Source organism: Athene cunicularia (genome assembly GCF_003259725.1).
Source record: "Athene cunicularia isolate RWA chromosome 24 unlocalized genomic scaffold, athCun1 chr24_part1, whole genome shotgun sequence".
Lineage (NCBI taxonomy): Eukaryota > Metazoa > Chordata > Aves > Strigiformes > Strigidae > Athene > Athene cunicularia.
The window spans coordinates 2,145,102-2,162,541 of record NW_020799132.1 but is presented as its reverse complement, the minus strand read 5'-3'; the positions used below and the strand labels follow the sequence as shown (position 1 = coordinate 2,162,541).

General features: G+C 54.5%; 1 protein-coding gene across 1 annotated transcript; it reads right to left on the bottom strand.

Annotated features, from left to right (window-relative positions):
- Positions 1-5,748: 5,748 nt before the first annotated feature.
- ADAMTS15 (ADAM metallopeptidase with thrombospondin type 1 motif 15) lies at positions 5,749-17,436 on the bottom strand (the record flags this gene model as incomplete). Its single annotated transcript, XM_026863572.1, has 8 exons — positions 5,749-8,839; positions 9,286-9,461; positions 10,075-10,256; positions 10,376-10,553; positions 10,873-11,156; positions 11,784-11,951; positions 12,599-12,731; positions 17,077-17,436. Coding segments are annotated over 8 exons (2,262 nt in total), but the record flags the coding sequence as incomplete, so codon positions are not given.
- Positions 17,437-17,440: the final 4 nt, after the last annotated feature.

Sequence of the window (17,440 nt, the reverse complement as noted above, 5' to 3'; positions counted from 1 at the left end):
AGGAAGGAAGGAAGGAAGGAAGGAAGGAAGGAAGGAAGGAAGGAAGGAAGGAAGGAAGGAGTACAGAATCATTTATTATGGAGATGGACTTTCCTTTAAATAAAGAGCAGCTTAAATGCTTTAAAATTCTGTGCTTCACATTTTCTTCAAGACATCAGATCTTTGCTCTTGAGGAGATGATGCTAGGGACTGGAAGGAGGATACCTGTTATCTTTTTTCGCTTCCCTTTCTCCTCCTTAAAAGCAGAAAAAAAGAAATTTAAAGGGGATTGAGCCTAAGATTTCCTTTTCAAGAGGACACACATTTCAAACAGTTTTATGCAAACACATAAAAGTGATTTTCCTTTCCTCCCCATCACCTTTTGGCAGCCACGTTTTACCTCCCCCTCTGGGGACCGTGTAGCACAGCAGGCACCAACTCACGGAAGGTCTCCGGCTGCTCTGCGATGCTCCAGGGATGCGGAGAAGCCAAAAACCCCCAGGATTCAGGCGGGATAACAGCTGCTTTGCATTAGCATCTCCCTTTTGAGGGTTCCCTTGTTTTTCTTATTTCTCCTTGTTTCCTTTTCTCTCCACTCACTCCTTTTTCTCCTGCCTTTGGGAGGAAAAAAAAAAAATGCAGCCCAGGTTCTCCCTGTCTTTCAGTTCCCGTTTTCCTCCATGTTTGTTTTTGCACATAATATATCCTCACCTCCGCAGTAAATGCTGAAGCCAGGGGGTTAATGGGCAACTTGGGGATACCATGATCAAGGCCATACCTCGCTGCAGCCATCCTGTATGACCCTGAGCAAGACCCCTAAACCCAGATCTCACCTCTCCTAAATCCTGGAGGCATCTAAAGATGGATGAAGCCGTGGCCTTCAGTCTCTAATTTCACTTAACATCTAGCATGGGGATATTGGTTTTTTTTTTTTCCCCAAACTCCCTGGGATTTTTTAAGATGTCCAAATAGACCAGGCTTAAGTAGACTCAAGCTATTCTTTACTCATCATCTCCCTGCACCTTCCCCTTCATCCCTTGTCCAGATGGCCTTCCCCTACCTCTCATGCCTGTGTTTCTAGAGTATATGGGGCTGCTTCTGGGCAACATATGTCATCGAGAACACAGAGAGCCCTTAATTATCTCTGTCATGATGATGTGGTCCCTATAGTGACCACAGTTTGGGGAACATGTGTTTCTGCTCTCCGGAGCCTGCGCGCTGCACTTTGAAAATATTCTGAGCAATATAGAGTTGCAGAAAAGGCCAAAGTAGTATATCAGAAAAAAAAAAAAATCCTGTTCTGTGACGTGGGAAAGATATATTTAGGATATTTTCTCAGCTCTGTACACCCCAAAGGCTTTGATTCAGCCTCGGTGTAAACTTCCAGCATGTGTGTGAAGTTGCTTTGCTCACAGGCTGTACTGAGCAGGGAGGTGCTGAAGTGCCTGCTCAAAATTAAGAACATGCTTAAGGGCTAAGAAAAATGTGCAGTATTTAAGCATGAACAGCAATTAAGCACTGAAACATGGCCCTGAGCACCTCGGTGGCTCAGGGACAGCGTGTATTGCCTGGCCAGCTCTGGCCGTGCCCAGTGCTTCGACCACCTGAAAGTGTCTCAGATGCTCTGTCGAATCCCTGCAGTCTCTACTTTTGATTTTAGAGCAAAAAGCAGCTGTAACTGCAAATAATTACCCTTACGCCCGAATTACGTACAGTGTTGTTCCTTCCACAACTCCAAAACATTTTTCCTTGAGGGCTTATATTTCCTGAGCTGTCAATCCGACACCTCTCACCAGCACTACATTCATTTACAAGGGGGAGGGGGCGAAGAAATGCTTTAAAAAATAAATAATCAAGCCACATTAAATAACCGTTTGGGAGACCATCCGCCTCCCAGGCTTGCTTGGCTGAACTTGATATTAATTAGGCTAAATCCAAATGCAGCACCTTCCCCAGGAGTCGGCTGGAAAGTTCTCACTGCTCACCCCATGGCTGCAATTTCCAAGGGCTTTACCTAGTTAAGGATTATAATCTTTAACAGCTGCCTGATTTACTCAGCTCATTCCCTTGGAGATGCTGACGCGGTCCTCGGCTGACAAATGCTGTCTCTTTCCTTCTGCCATCACTTCTTTGAGGATTATGCGTTTATAGGAGTGGAAGTATGTGATGGAGACCACCAAAAAGATAAAACGACGCTCCTGCCACCAGTCAGGTGGGGGTTTGCTTGCCATAAATCCACGAGCCTTGCTTGCCAGATTAGAGCTGGCTGGACAAGTTTGGCACTGACCATGTTGTATAATTAGAAAAAAAAAAAAATTAAAAAAACCCAAACCAGCAGAAATGCTTGTGGGAACGTGTCAGTTTGCTGGCTGGGGAGGACAGTGGGGGGATGTTTAGTCTGCTGCAAGTAAGCAGCAAAGGTTGGCATCACCAGGGGGTTGGCATCCCTCCCCAGCTGGTCCCACAGCGGTGCTGGAGCTCGTCTCCATCACCTGGCTGCAGAAATGCTGCCCGGGCTTTCTGCGAGCGCCTGACCCGGGCTTAGGATCAATGACACATCCTCAGAGCCGCCAGAGTGAGAGAAAGGCCTTTTCTGCTTGGACAGCAGGTTTTTTCCTGCCAGATTCAGGGAGGACTGGCCGTGGCCAGCACAGTCTGTCCTCTGCGATCGGCTTCAGGGCAGTTATCGCAGCCGGGGGCGCCGGGAGAGGCGATGGAGAAAAGCGGGGAGAGGGGCCCGAGTCTCTCATCCCTGCTCCACATCAGCACCTCATTTCACCTCCCCGAGCCCTGGTGAACATCCCTGTTTTCCCCGTGTGGTGCAGGGCACGGCGGGGTGCTGCGCTGCCCTTCCCAGTTTATTCCTCCCTCCACACCCGGCGAGGTTTTCTGCAGGACATGTGTTATCAATTAGGCCCATTTGTTCAACCTTCGTCTGGTTTTGCTTTTGTTTCCTGGCAAACCATAATAATAATAATAGTAATAATAATAATCATCATAATAGCAATACTAATAACAAGGCAGCATCTCACCCTCGGGGACTGGACCCGCAGACATGTTGAAGCGCCCTGGAGCAGAAAGATGAGGCAGCAGCGCTGCCCTCGCCCGCGATCATTTCTCTCCCTGACATCACACTTCAGGTAACCCCCTTTTTTAAAAATTTTTTTCAAGCTTCTTGGATTTGAGCTTAAGACAAATGAAAATAAGCGGATTTGCAGGAGGTCCCAGACGCAGGAGTTTTAGTTTCCTAAAGGCTTTCAGTATGCACTGCCCAAGCTGTCTTCAGCCCTTGGGCTCAGCCGGGGATGGGTTTGGAGTGAAGCACACAGTGGTTTGGCTGGAGCGTTTTCAGCAAATCCCCCTGCATATTAAATCCTATGGAGAATTTGGCACTTGTTACACACGTTGCTGCAAGAGTTTAAGAGGCTGGAGATCTCGATGTCCCATCATGAACACCAGCCATGCCTTGGGCTGCTATGCCACAGGGGTAGATTCAGGTTTCATGTTATTTTTAGTGCTTAAAACGTAAGAAAAGGTGTATTGGATCAGAGCAGAGGTCTGTCTAATCCAGCATCTTTCTCCAAAGGTGGTCAGAAGTAGATGCCTGAGGACATGCACAGGAAAAGGGCAAAGAAAGTGGATGGGAGGCTAAAACAACCGGGTGAACTGAACACATTTGTTGTAGCAGAGGACTTGAGATGGTTGGGGTTTTTTTTGGGTTTTTTTTTTTTTTTTGAAAGGGTATTTTTAATAGGATTTCTTTTTGTAGGTTTTCCTTGTTTTGCACAAAACCCCACAGTACTCTCCATGTGCCAGAGCCAGGGAACAAGAAAATGAAATGCTACCAGAAGGGCATTTCCGAAATACTCCCCGTGCCTCTCCCAGGGTGTAAATAACTCCTGGGAGCCTGTGGATTTACCCTTTGCCAGTGAGACATTTGCTGGGACCTCGATGGGGACTCCTGGGCATGACTCCTTGGCCTAAGGAGAAGAGTCATACGCCCATCAGTCCGCCGACCTGTCCACCACCCGGCTGTCTTTAACCCCATTTGAACCACAGCAAAGCTGAGGTTTCAAAGCTACTGGTTTCCTTCACATTTAGTGAAGCTGGAGGATGCAGGTGAAGAAGCATCAGTGTCCCCTGAAAGGGAAAGCAGCCAGCTCAGCCCTTTATTAGGTATCAGGGAATCCAAAGAAGACAAATTCACCGTGAAGGGCTGCAAAACACAAAATCTTGCCTGTCAGAAAATCAGAAAGCCCGACAGCCAGCGGTGTCAGCATCTCATGAGGCTGGGAAAAGCTACCCCTTCACCTTGGACACAGCACATGATGCTCCACATCATTTCTCCTTCACCAGGAGCCTATTCCTGTGGCTTCAGGCTTGATACAGATGGGGGACATCACCTGTGCCACAGAATCACAGAATCATCTAGGTTGGAAAAGACCTTGAAGATCACTTAGTCCAACCATTGTCACCATTGTCACCCACCTGGTGTCAGGGGTCGGGTCTGGCTCAGCCCCATTAATTCATCACTGGTTTTCCTGCGGCAAAGCGCCCTGTGCAAAGAGACCATGGCTTGGTTAAGCACCAGCCTTCCCTTTGAGAGGGTGTTTCTGGCATCAGTGTTCAGTTTCTTCCTTCCTTACCAGGTAAATACTTGGGGGTTGTGTGGTTTTTAGTGTCTCTTGGTGATTTTTAAGAGCACCTGGTTAAAAGTGTGGCTGTCACCTGGTGCTGGCAGAGCAAGGCGTTGGTTTTAACTTAAGTTTCTGCTCCTGAACAGATACTCGAGGGGAAAGTTATGGCACAAGGTATTGTACCAGGTGGAAAATCTCCCTCTCTGTTCCTAATAAATCCTTTATTTCCCTGTAGGAGCCAGCAAGGGGGAAGATGCTTGCTCGGGTTTGTTGTGTTTGTTTCTTTATGGTAATGAAAAGGAAAGTGAGCTTGTCCCCCAATAAAACACATTAAATTTGCCAAATCATTACAACATAGCAAGGGGAAAAAATTGCATTTGCTGGCGGAAATAAAATACCAGGCAATCTGTCCCTGGTGAGAGCTGATGGGGGTGACATCAGGCATCCCTGAGCTGACGTGTGCCCTTAAAAGGAAGGGGTTTATCTCACCATTGGCCCCGGTGTAACGGGGAAGAGGGCTCTGACTCAGGGAGGGCGTGCTGGGAATTGGCAGGAGGAACAGGCACTGTTTTCCGGGCACCCAGCAACCCCGCAGCTGCGCCGGGCCGGCTCAGCTGTGAAGCTAACCTCGCTTTTCCTGGACCATCTGAAGGTGATGTGGCTGAGGCTTTGTCCGCATACGGAGCAGATGACTCCAGAACAGCACGTTGGGAAGGGATGGTCCTGGACAATGGTATGTGCAGACACGGTTGTTCCAGGATATGAGAGTGCTGTTCCAGTTTATATTAATCCGTTTAACTCTATAGTGCTGTTATCCTGACAAAAGAGCATCCGGATTTGAGGCTAAAGCAAGCCAGCCTTAACGTCTGGGCTCCTTCCACCACTGGGCTCCTTCATGGATTGGATTTTTTTTTTTTTTTTGCCAATAACAAATCCTGTAGCAGAAGCAAGTCAGAATATACCTCTTAGGCTTTCAAAGGTTTGGGTTTGTTTTTTTCTTTAGTTAATGAGTTGAGGCTTCAACAAGGCCAGGACTGCAGTAAGACAAGAAATGCTCTGCAGCAACCAACTAAATGACACGGGCATGATCGCATCCCCTGAGGAACCAGGTGTAACTTTAAATATGGTTTTATTTCAGGTTTGCTATTGATGCACAAACAGCAGAGATCGATGTTTAGTATACATGGTATACACAAAGCAGCCAGTACGATCGGCATCTCCGTCCTTTTGCTGCACACTCGGCAAAAGAACCGCACACAAGAAATCCCTCCCGCCCCATCCTTCCCCTCCCCGTGAACAAGGGTCAGGATTTCTCGGTGGCTTGGAAACCATCTGTTGGATGGCAAGACACCAAAGGGCAGCTCCTCAGAACTCTGTCCCCCAAATGAAAGCACGGCAGGCTCGGCTATGCAGGAAAACCCTCCAAAAATGGATGATCTGTTCATGGGAATGGAGACGTGGAAGGGATTTCCTAGAACATTAAATCCCATCCCCTGCTGTGCAGAGCAACCACAACATCTGCTCCTGGCTCTACGAAGCAGTGTGGAGACCCAAAATATTGTTGTGTTCAAAAAGGCATTACATAAATCCAGGGGAGGATGGGTCTACAAACATTGTCACGAGTTTGCTCAGCTGGTGGAAAGCTCCAGCAAGGAAACCCTTGTGCTACCAGGGTCCTGTTTCTTGTGATCTTTCTCGCCTTGTTCACAGCTGGAGATCAAAGGGCACGAGGAGTTGCCACGCTAGACCTGCATGGGGCCAAGCAAGCAAGGTAGGCTCCAAGCCTCTACCTGCTGAGACCTTCTGCCTACCCATAATCTGTGTGTCCTCCCTATAGACCCTTTCTGCTGATCCCAATAATGGCATGGCTTGACCCAGAGACCCTGGCTTGCTCCCAGTCCCAGCTAATTAATTAGGAGGCATCTTCATCAGTGGAAAAGCAAAAAGTGAAATGGTTCCTGATGATGTGATCTGAACAAGAGACCTAAATGATGCGTTAAATGGTCATTGGGAAGAGGGCGGTGCATGAGGTAAGACAGCCTCCAACCACAACAGGCACGATGCTACATAACCATCAGAGGTACAGAATAAACCCTTGCACAAAACCCTGGAGGGGGAAACTGGTTGTAGATGAGGTTCAACACCCCCTTTTTCCCCACACGCCTGAACCCTGCTGGGCCCCTTTCCCCCAGGAAAGCCCCAAACCCAAATTTATCTTCCACTCTTGTGGCACAAAAGCGATGCTGGGGAAGTGACTCCACCTCTGCTAGAGTTCAGCTCAGGATATCTCAAGGAGGCTTAACACAGAGGAAAAATAACCCAACCTGGCCCAAAGGTTGGAGGGCAGAGGGTGGTGGGACATCTGGGCATGGCATACTGGTCCCATTAAACAGCAAGCACCATTTCCAGAGCGGAGTCAAGTACCAGCGACTCGCGGGGCTGCATCTGACCCCGTGTGGCACCGTGTCGTGGTACTACAGTACAGTTGCTTGTTGGGGTTTTTTTTTTTTTGAATGACAGCTCAGATCTCAGCTCTGTAGTAATACCTTTTAGCCCTGAAAAACTTCGGGCGGGCAGTTTACAACCTGCCCTGGACCGGGGGGTAAAGGAGCATCCAGCTATGTGCTGGGTGCTCACACAGCCCCATCCCAAAGCACCATAGGAAAACCTCAGCCAGGTGAGAGAGCCCACTGGGAATAACACCGTCCCCGCTACGCAAGGTTTACATCCATCGCAGGGGAGGAAGGAAGTTAAAAAAATACAGAGTTAAGCACCATAAAAATCTACACTGGTCAGGTCATAAACATGAGGAGAAAACGAAAATAAGGCCACCACCTTCCAACCCAACCCAGGGATGCTGCTGGGACTCTCTGGACCACCCGGGTTTCCAAATCATCCCCAGCAAGCCCTGGATGCATCAGTCCCAGCACCTCGTCGCACCGGGGGTTGGACAGTATAATTTGCCGTCGTTGCATTGGTAAATCCTTTTGGTCCCATTTAGCACGAGCGTTGGGGGAGTCCGGGGAGGGGGGAGGTAGGCTTGGCCCTGGGAAAATGAGGGAGGCTTTGACTGTGCAATTTAGGGGCATCTCCCTGCCTGTACTCGGATCCCTCCTCATTTCCATCTGTCCCCCCCCCGACTCCCAGCCTCTGCCGGTGGGTTTCCGCGTCGTTCGGCGGCTTCGAGGTAGACGTTCGTTCCCGCTCTGACTCCGAGCGACCTGGTCGGTAAAAGCCCTCTCTCCTGGGCACGTGGGGTGTGCGTGCTCTGTCCCCACACCCAGGTCCCTTTTCTTTCCCAATTTTTCTTTTGTTTTTTTTTTTTTTTCCCCGTTTGCTATGTGCTATGGACATCTTCCCCTCTCCCAACCCGTGGCTGCTGCTCGACCACATCCAGCCAGAAGAACACCATGCCCTTCCTCACAGACACCCCTTGACCTGCTCAGCATGGCCTCAAGGTGCAAAAATCCAGCTCCTGTGGCTTCCTCCGAAAATTGCAACTCTCCCGGGGCAGCAGGCGCCCAGTTGGGACCGAGCACTTCAACGCCCGTCTCTTGAAACCTCGACCACAGGTCTTGGAGCAGGGAGACCAAGGTCCAGCTTCCCACGCCGGGCAGGGCTCCCCGCACAGCCGCACATCGGCCGGTCGCTGTGCCGCATCGCACTCGGCGGCCGGTTGGCCGTAGGAATCACGACAAGCCACTGAACGCTTCTGCAACCCATCACCGCAGGTGACGGAGCAAGCCTCCCAGCCGCCCGCCGCCCACTTGTAGGAGGGACGTTTGTAGCTTGGTCTCCCACCGTCCAAGCGGTTGGACAGGCTGAGGACGCTGTTGTTGAGGTCTGGTGGGGTCTTGCCCTCCTTCTTGTAGGAGGACTTGTCCTCCTTGCTCTCTTTTGGGAGGTAGAAGGAGTAGCGTACCCGAGGAGGGGTCATCTTCCCCACAGAGAGCACCTCCAAAGTCAGAGGTTCCTGGATGGGCTTGAAGGCTTGGAGGCTCTCGACGGCGGTGCCGGTGCCGCTGTACCGCAGGACGCTGCCCTTCACCATCAGGTCCCTCTCCACGGCTGAGACGATGAAGTGGCCATTCAGCAGGTACTTGCCCTGCCCGTTCTTCAGCGCCAGGTAGTTGTCATCGCTGATCAGCCCTTTGTAGCCCCGTTGCCTGATATCGATGTTGGAGGCACCCGCGGGGATGACCACCACGAAGTTGTAGCCATGCCTGGAAGAGAAGAGCAGGCAGGGCAGGCCATCAGGCAGGGGGACATCCCGCTGTGATGCGGCCTCAGCCAGAAGCTCTGCAGCTGCAGCCCTGAAATCTTCCCACCGCTACAGTTGTTTCCTCCTTCCCATGAAGATCATTCCGAATCTCCTCCCTACACTGAGTTTAATCTAGGATGAGGTCACCTAGATACAGGAAGATGCTTCAGCTCCTCTGGCTCTACAGTACAGATGTACCAGAGATAACTCCACCAGTAGAAGCTGATAGCACATTAAAAGTGTCCTGATGCTCCTTCAGCGCTAGCCCAGGTCTCCACACAGTGATGTACACTAGCACCAGGAGAGTTTGCTCAGGATGGATTTAGACCCCCTCATCACCTCCACCACCTTCCTATATCCACCCCAAAAAGCAGAGCTGGGAGAGGGGGAAGCTCATGTAACACTTACATGGGTTTGGTGAACAAGCCCGAGACCTTCTTGCAGCTCTTGTTGTCTCCTCCGCAGACGCTACATTTGTCAAACTTCTTCTTGGAGCCCAGCTTCCCGTCGCAGCCCGCTTTGATGCATTTCCCCTGGACGCAGACCGAGGTGGAGTCTGGGGAGCAAGGGGTGCCATCCACAACCTGCATGAGGGCGAGAAAACAAGGCCACTGCATTTCCCTCTGCCACCCCACAAACTCCGTCCAACCCAGGGCTACCCAAATCCAGCAGATGAGTCCCGAAGAGATGCTATCTGGCACCGTGTCACCCTTCGCTCATGCAAAGGGCTTTCAGTCGGGCTTTTTAGCGTCTCTGAGAAGAGCTGTATGGGGCTATATCCCTTTTCTTCTCCATCTACATCATTTTCTGCCCTTTCTGTTGCATCGCCGCAAAGAGAACAGGCTGCACTGGGGATACAGCTAACACCACCCCACTCGGTCCCACGCCTGCCCGCCTGCCCTGTCAGGCACACACGTCACTTCCCCAACACTGTAATTATTATCCTTTATTTCAGGACTATGAGCATGTCCCAGAGGCACCTTTAGAAACCCAGAAGGCGACCCTCCTGGACCAACTCCAGCCCTGAAATAAGTAAGAGGACACGTACAGGCTGTTTCATACCAGCCCGGTGAATTCCCCTCCTCTATAACCTCATCTAACACCATCTGCCCACCAGACAAGGAAAAATCTTTCATTTCCAGGCACACTGGAGTCATCCTCCAGCCCAGACACTGACCCTGGGGGTCTCTCACCAACCTTGGGTGCCAGCACGTAGAAGTAGCCAGTGCCGTTAGCCCGGCAGATGAGCTTGCATTTATCTCGGGGCGAGACGCCGGAGTATTTGGGGACCCAGGAGACGGAGGCAGTGAGGCGGTTAGTGCTGTGGCTGTAGCCATTGAAAGCCTCACACTGCTCCTCGCGGAAGCTTTTCCCTGGCACTGAAAAAAGCAGAGATGTGCATGGGATTGGGGACCAGCCTGGACCTCCAGCTCCAGTTTTATGGTTTTGTAATAGGTTATGCCCAGAAACACAAGTGAGCTGAGCTCCAGCCCCTTACCTGCCGCGGAGCAGGGCTCCAGGTTGCAGGAGCGGTACTTGACGCGGATGCCCTCGCAGTAGGAGCCGCCGTTGGCAGGCACCGGGTCGGTGCACTCCCGCTTGGCCAGCTGCACCCCGCCGCCGCACGTCCGCGAGCACTGCCCATAGGGCGCCCACTTCGCCCAGCCGCCGTCCACCTGCCGGGATGCGGGGGGATGAGGTGCTGCATCCCCTTCGCCACTAGCCCCATCCCAAGCCGGGGCTCTCTAATCTCAGAACCATCCATTCACAAGCAAAAAATCTGCTGACAGCTCCCAGACTTGTCGGGACTGGATGGAACGGAGCAGCAGCACCCCTCCTTGAGAAATACGTGATACCCAAGAGCCCTTCATCCCTTTTCATATCAGCATCCCCCCTGCTGTATCCCCAGCACCAGGAGATGGGGGACTGCTCAGCCAGCAGAAACTCAGGATGATGTCTCAGGATGTTTTTGGGGCTCATGGCGCAGGTACTCACCCTGTACTTACTGATGTTATGCCTCTCAACGCAGGCACCCTTCAGGCAGAATCTCCCCTCGCCGCAGCCGGTGCCGTCAGCCCAGGGGAAGTGGCGGGTCTGGCAGACGATCTGCCCGCGCGCCTTGCCCGTGCACCAGAGCTTGGCGCAGTACTGCATGTACGGGCAGGGCTTGGAGCCCACGCCGAAGGCCAGCTCGCACTGCTGGTTCAGGCTGTAGCTCGTCCCAGGCAGGTCTTCGGGCAGTGGGATGGGTTTGGCAGGCTGGTCCAGCAAGCAGTCTCCTGGGAGAGTGGGGATCTACTGGGTCCTCGGGTGGTTGGATGGAGCAGTGTGGGGAGGGAGAGCATCGCTACAGGGAGGTGAGGATGGCTGCCGGTAATTTGGCCAAAGCTACCCCAGGCATGAGCCACCAGTGGGGCCAGATACCCTTGAGCTCAGCTGCACCCCAGACCTGAGTGACCTCATCACAGAATCTCAGAATCTTCAAGGTTGGAAAAGTCCTTGAAGCTCCTCCAGTCCAACCATGACCCTCACCCTGACCGTTCCCAACTCCCCCAGATCCCTCAGTGCTGGGTCAACCCGACTCTTCAACCCCTCCAGGGATGGGGACTCCCCCCCTGCCCTGGGCAGCCCATTCCAACGCCCAACAGCCCCTTCTGCACAGAAATCCTTCCTCAGAGCCAGTCTAAACTTCCCTGGTGCTCGGTGACACTGGGTAGAGCCATGCTCTACTCAAGGCAGCCATCACCTCTGGCTCATTTCCTCCTCATTTCCTCCTCACTTTGTTGGCAGAAGGGGGAGTTGCTCTACAGCCCATCAGCCTTTCCCAGCAACCAGCCCCAGGGATGGATCCTGCTCCTACAAGGTGGGGACACAGGTAGGAGGGCGAGGGGCATGGGAGGGCTCACCGTGGCCGCTGTCGAGGAAGTCGGTGATGATGGCAGCGCTGCAGGCTGACCAGGGGTTGGCACGGTCGATCTGGATAAGGGTGGGGGACATCATGTGGTTGGTCTTCAGCCGGCCGAAGACCTCCTCACAAGCCTTCACGTTGTCATGGGGCATGTTGAAGACGTGGCCTGAGGTGGGAGGAAAAGAAGGGGCAGCATGAATAATCCCACTTGGCATGCAGAGTCAGGCCGCTGCAGCTTCATGAAATGGGGGAAACTGAGGCACGGAGTGGGGAAGACCCTTGCAAGGATTGCAGTGCATGTAGACAGCCCAGGAGACACCTGGGGAAGGACGATGCTTGTCCATGGACTGCATGTATGTGGGAGCTCGCAGGACCGAGACAGGTGAGTCACCCCGCCGGCAGCGTCCCCGAGCCAGCGAGCTTCCCAGTCTCTGTCCCGGCTGCTTCGTGCACGTGGAATGCACACAGAAAAGGAAGGACCAGGGAAATTGCAAAGAGAACACTTCAGCGCTCACCCCCCTCCCTCCTCCTCCTCCTCCTCCTGCAAGTGTCTCTGGAGGTAGGTGTGCCCTCTGCCTGTTATTTCGGCACTCCCAAATCCTGGAAACTGAGGTAGCAACCACAACAGCAAAGCCCTTTGCTGTCTCAACAGCTCTTTCCCACCCGGCTCGGGGGGGTTCTCGTGCCCCAAGGTGGAGTTTCCCCATCACCAGATACCGGTTATTGTCTGATCTTCCGGAGGCTGAAATTATTTTGAACCTCGCCACCTCCTGGCATTCCGCCCAAGAGGAAGAGGAGAGCAGGGAGCCTTACCCAGCTCGTGGGCGGTGGTGAAAGCTGAGGGCAGCCCGTCGTCCTCGATGACAGAGCAGCTGCGCTTGGGGTCACACATGGTGCCCACGTCCGCCATCCCCAGCGTGTCGCAGGTGGTGGCACCGCACAGGTCCTGCCAGGCACGGAGGCAAAGGGTCAGTCTCAAAGCCAGCGTATGCATCCCGGTCCCCCATCCCCACCCCGTCCCCGGTACCCCACGGGGAGCTGATGGCAGGGCGGGGGGGCAGCCCAAAGGGATGGGGTCCACACCAGCCACGGCTTGGTGAGGAAAGGAAACCTCACCCTGACCCAGGCCAGGCTGTGATGATGTGTTTGCATTTAACCCTGGCACTGAGGATGCTTTTTGTGTGTAGCATTCTCCTGTGCCTTCAGCGACAGCTTTTCCCACCCAAACGGCTCCTCCGGACAGGGTGGAGCCAGTTTTGGCACAGAGGAGTCAGCCTGGCTCCCTTCTCCAGCACAAACTCAAGGATCGGACCCAGGCGGGTAGATGGGAAGACACCTGGCCTTAGGCTGACAGCTGACTCATTTCTCAACCTCATTTCTCAACTTCTTCCTAGGAAGAAGCAGCCTCTGGGCCAGGTCCAGAGGCTCCTGAGGCTGAAGGATGTGCTCCTGTCTCTCCAAGACACTTTGCAGCCATCCCTTGAGGAGCAGCCAAACCCAACAGATTGAAGAAGGAACCAGTCCAGCTCTCCACCCCCAGCACAAGCACTGCTGGACCCCACATAGATGCAGCTGGGACAGAGGACAGGAAAGGTCCCGTTGTAGGTGGATCTGCCCTTCTTCAGGATCCAAATGTGCTCGTGCAAATAAAAAATCCCTGTTTGAAGAGGCACCGCCGAGGCAGCTCGGCAATAGCTTTGTCCTTGAATGCCCCCTTCCTCTGCTGGGGTCTGTCCGTGCCTTGGGAGGGCTGGAGCATCGTCCCCATCCCTCGGTGCTGTCCCAGCGGGGCTGGGAGCTGCAGGGGAGGCCACGCAGGGGGCAGGGAGCTGCTTTCCACATGAAAAGAAAACGTAAGGGACTCGCCAGGCGCTCCCATGCTATAAATAAGCATGATTCATGCTCAGCGCTCGCCCAGCCAATGCGCCTGGGTTGCTCGAAATCTCGCATGAGCGGCTCTGCCAACATTTCCAGCGAGGTTTCCAAGCTGAAGGCATTCCCGCGCAGGCAGGTTCAGCCGTGGGTAAATAACAGTCCCGACGACTCTGGAGAGCCCTGGCCAGGGCTGAGATGGCTTTAGCAGGAGACCTGTGGCTATGAAGTCTGGAGGCACAGACAAGACCATGATCTCTGGAGAGGCAAGGCGGAGAAACGCCTGGGTCTGGGACGGCTATCACGGCTGGTGGAAAACCCCGTTGTGCAGCCGGGTTCAGCTCTCTGCTCTGCAACAATTTTCCTTGTCGGCTGGGACCCTGCTGCACCCCTGATTCCACCACACATCGATGCCGGCAGGAACAAGCATCCCCGGTGGCAGGGCCACCGCCGGTGAGCACGTGGTGACTAAATGGGGCTGGCAAGCCCCAGCGCAGGGTCCCCTGTCCCAAAATGCCACCAAGATCCAGTGCCATCATCATGCTGAGCTAACCCAGCTTGTCCAAGCCCACCTGCCCATGCTCTCCCAGTGCTGGGGGTTTGGGGGTGAAGGTGGGGCGCGGGGGTGGGATGACACAACCTCACAGGGAAGAGGCGGCTGCTGGCGGCTCCCCGCTCACTGCTCTTTGAAGAGTTGCCGTTTCCTCGCTGGCGCAGCGAGCTTTTGGCTCCTGGCCCAACACCTGCACTGACACACTGACCCACTTCTCGCTCTGAACCTCGCCTGACGGCTGCGGGGAACATGGATGAGCAGCTCTGCATGGGGTTTTCCCTAACCGCCCCCCCAGCCTCTGAGAGGCAGCCCACTTCGAAATGCTGGGCAGCATCTCTGGGCTCTAGCCCCAAACACCTCCACCAGCCTTGCCGGGGGTGCAGCCTGCTCAGGAGCGGAGGCCATGCAAGGATGGAGCTACGGAGGGGAGGAGAGAGAAATAAAAGAGGTTTAAGGTGGGAAAGCTGCAGGCAAAGGGCCAGCTCTGCCTTTGCACGTCACCGATCTCCCCTGCTGACAGCCCAAATACAAGGAGGGTGACTGGTGGCCCAAGGGGCTGCAAGTAACCCGCTGGATGCCCCATCAGGGCTCTCCTGCCAGCCTGACCTGTGTCTGTGGGCACTCCCAAGGTTTTTCTTCGTCCCCTTGCGAACTTCTTGAGATGTTCTGCAGCTCAGTTGGAAGGGGATCCTTATTACTAGCGCATTCATTCATCTACTCAGAGACTGGCTCATAAGCGCTCTCCCTACCGTGGGTCCAAAGCAACCCCAAAAATCTGAGTTTTGTGGGTTTCCAAATTCCCCCGCAGTCTCTGCTGCATGCTAGGCTCCAGCCAGATGTTCCTTGGTGCAATGTCCCTTCGGTTTTACAGCAGGCCAAAGACATTCAGCAAACCTTTGCTGGTGGGAAGGTTCAGGATGGGCGGGAAGCACGGCCAAGACCTTTGACGTGGTGTGTGATGCTATTTCCAAGAGGCAAGAGCGCAACTGAAGGCTCCAACAATCACGAGCTCAGGTAGGAAGGTGAAGATCTGCACCCACCGGCTGAGCAGGACCCATCTCCCCAGAGGCAAATCCACAGTCTGGCATGACCGACGTCGGGAGGGAGCAAAGCCGAGCGGCAGAGGACAGCCCCATTCATCAGCAACTCATTGACACAACTGGAAACTGCCTATCAACCAGGCTGCAGATGAAAATTAAGTCGGGGGCTTATGTAACAGCTTTTTGGCAGGGAGATAAGCTTCGGGGTGTCGGGGGACCACAGATGGATGCACTCAAGGAAGGCAGATGTCTCCTCGGTGCTGTGCCTTTGCACCGAAGCTTGCCCTGGGATTTCAGGAATGGGTGGTTTAGCAATGTGTAAAAAATGCAGCCCGGCCGTGAGCCGCAGCTTTCAAATCACTGGGACCGAATCCATCCCACGTGCGGCTCCGGTGACCTCACTGGGTTTCCACCAGAGATGGAGCTGGCTCGTCCCTGCAGGGGTGTCACCAGGCGTCCCCCTTGCCGCAGCCGGCAGGACCTGCTCCAGCAGGCTGGGATTCAGCCCTGCCTGCGCTCCAGCAGGATTTACAGATGGCTGGAGGACACAGCCCCCTGCCCGGGGCTGGGGAGGCGACAAGGAGGATGGGTGGGATGAGGTCTCACACATCCTGCACAGCATCATTCCGGCTCCAGGCCATCGTCAGCCTGCGCTGACCCCAGGTTAGGGGCAGCTGAAGGGAGCTGAATGCTTTATCCTTCCCACCCACAAGTGCCTGACCTGAAAAGATGGTTTGGGAATGGTGTCCCTGCTGTTGAGGGGAGTTCCTGACCTGTCTTTAATCCCAAAACATCGGGGCAGGGATGGGGGAAGGAGAAAACACAAGTTGCTCTTGCTGGCAAACCTGCTACGGACGGTGTATGACCGTCCCCTTCCAACCGGGCTCATCCTTCTCCCCTCCCATCAGCAATCTGGGGGTGCAGGGCTGTAACACCCCAGCCAGGCACCGCACCGACACCAACACTGAGACGGGACTGCAGGGAAGAGGAGAAGCATTTGGGGGGAGGCTCTGGGAGCGGTGTCACTGCTTGGGTGTCACCCAGTTTATGGAGGTGCGGGATGGCGAGTTCATCCCCGCCCAGCAATCACCCCGCACCCCTCGTGGAGCCCTTGCCAAAGGTGAGAAAAACCAGCTCGGCAAAGCCCCTCTCCCACTGCAGGGATGCAGCCAGCCCACGGCAGTGGTAGGGGGGACTCTCACCTCTCCCTCCCACCCCAAAAATTGCTGACAGCTCTGGCTGTAAGTCCAGTGCTTTCTTTCCAGCCCTGAACTGGGTCCACGCAGAGCGGCCAGCGTGGAGGAGAGGTCCAGGTTCTCAGGAGGACCCTGCGCATGAGTCAGAGGAAGCGGAGAGAGGGTTGGGTTTTTTTTCTTGGCAGGTGGCACGGCGATCTCTTCCCAGCCGGGGAGGAGGAAGCGAGGCCACGCTCCTCCTCTTCTGGGCTCGGACCCGGCGTTTCAGGGTGGTGGCCACTGGTGCCAGGAGGCAGGGGATGGAGCGGCGGGTTTCTGCCCGTGGGGACAACCTGCCCTTTACACACCTCCTGGCCTCACTCACCCCCTAGCAGGGCTTTCTCTGGGCTGCTAGCCAAAACCCGCCCCAAGCACGGCAACGGCTGGCTCAAGCGGGCTCGCTCCACACCTCCGCTCCCCCCGCCCCGGCATCTGAGGGTGGAGGGTCCCTCGGGAAAGGGGGATCGGCCGCAAGCACAACCTCCTCCAGCGTGCACCAGAGGTGGGGCGCAGGTGGCAGGAGGCCTTAGCACAGTGCAGGGCTCCTTGAAATGGGGGACAGCCCCTCCGGGTCATCCCGCCGGCACCCACCTGCTTGGTGAAGAGGATGGCAGTGTCCCAGTACTCGGGGTGCTTGTCGCTGACCTTGTTCCACTTCTTCTGCCAGGCGCAGAAGTTGCGGAGGGTGAGGGCGGCATTGCCGGTGACCTTGGGCCCCTTGTCATCCTGCCCGATGAGGAGGAACTTGACCACGGAGATCTGGATGGGGTTACGGATGCTGGGGTGCTTGTAGAGGCGGGCGGCGGTGGCCATCAGGGTCAGCAGGTAATGCTGGAGGTCGTCCCCGTGGAACTTCACCATCGACTCGTCGGCCACCACCAAGGTCTCCACGTAACGGGGGACCGAGGCAAAACGTTTGGCCCGACCCCCTTTCCCCCCCCCTCCACGCCCCCGG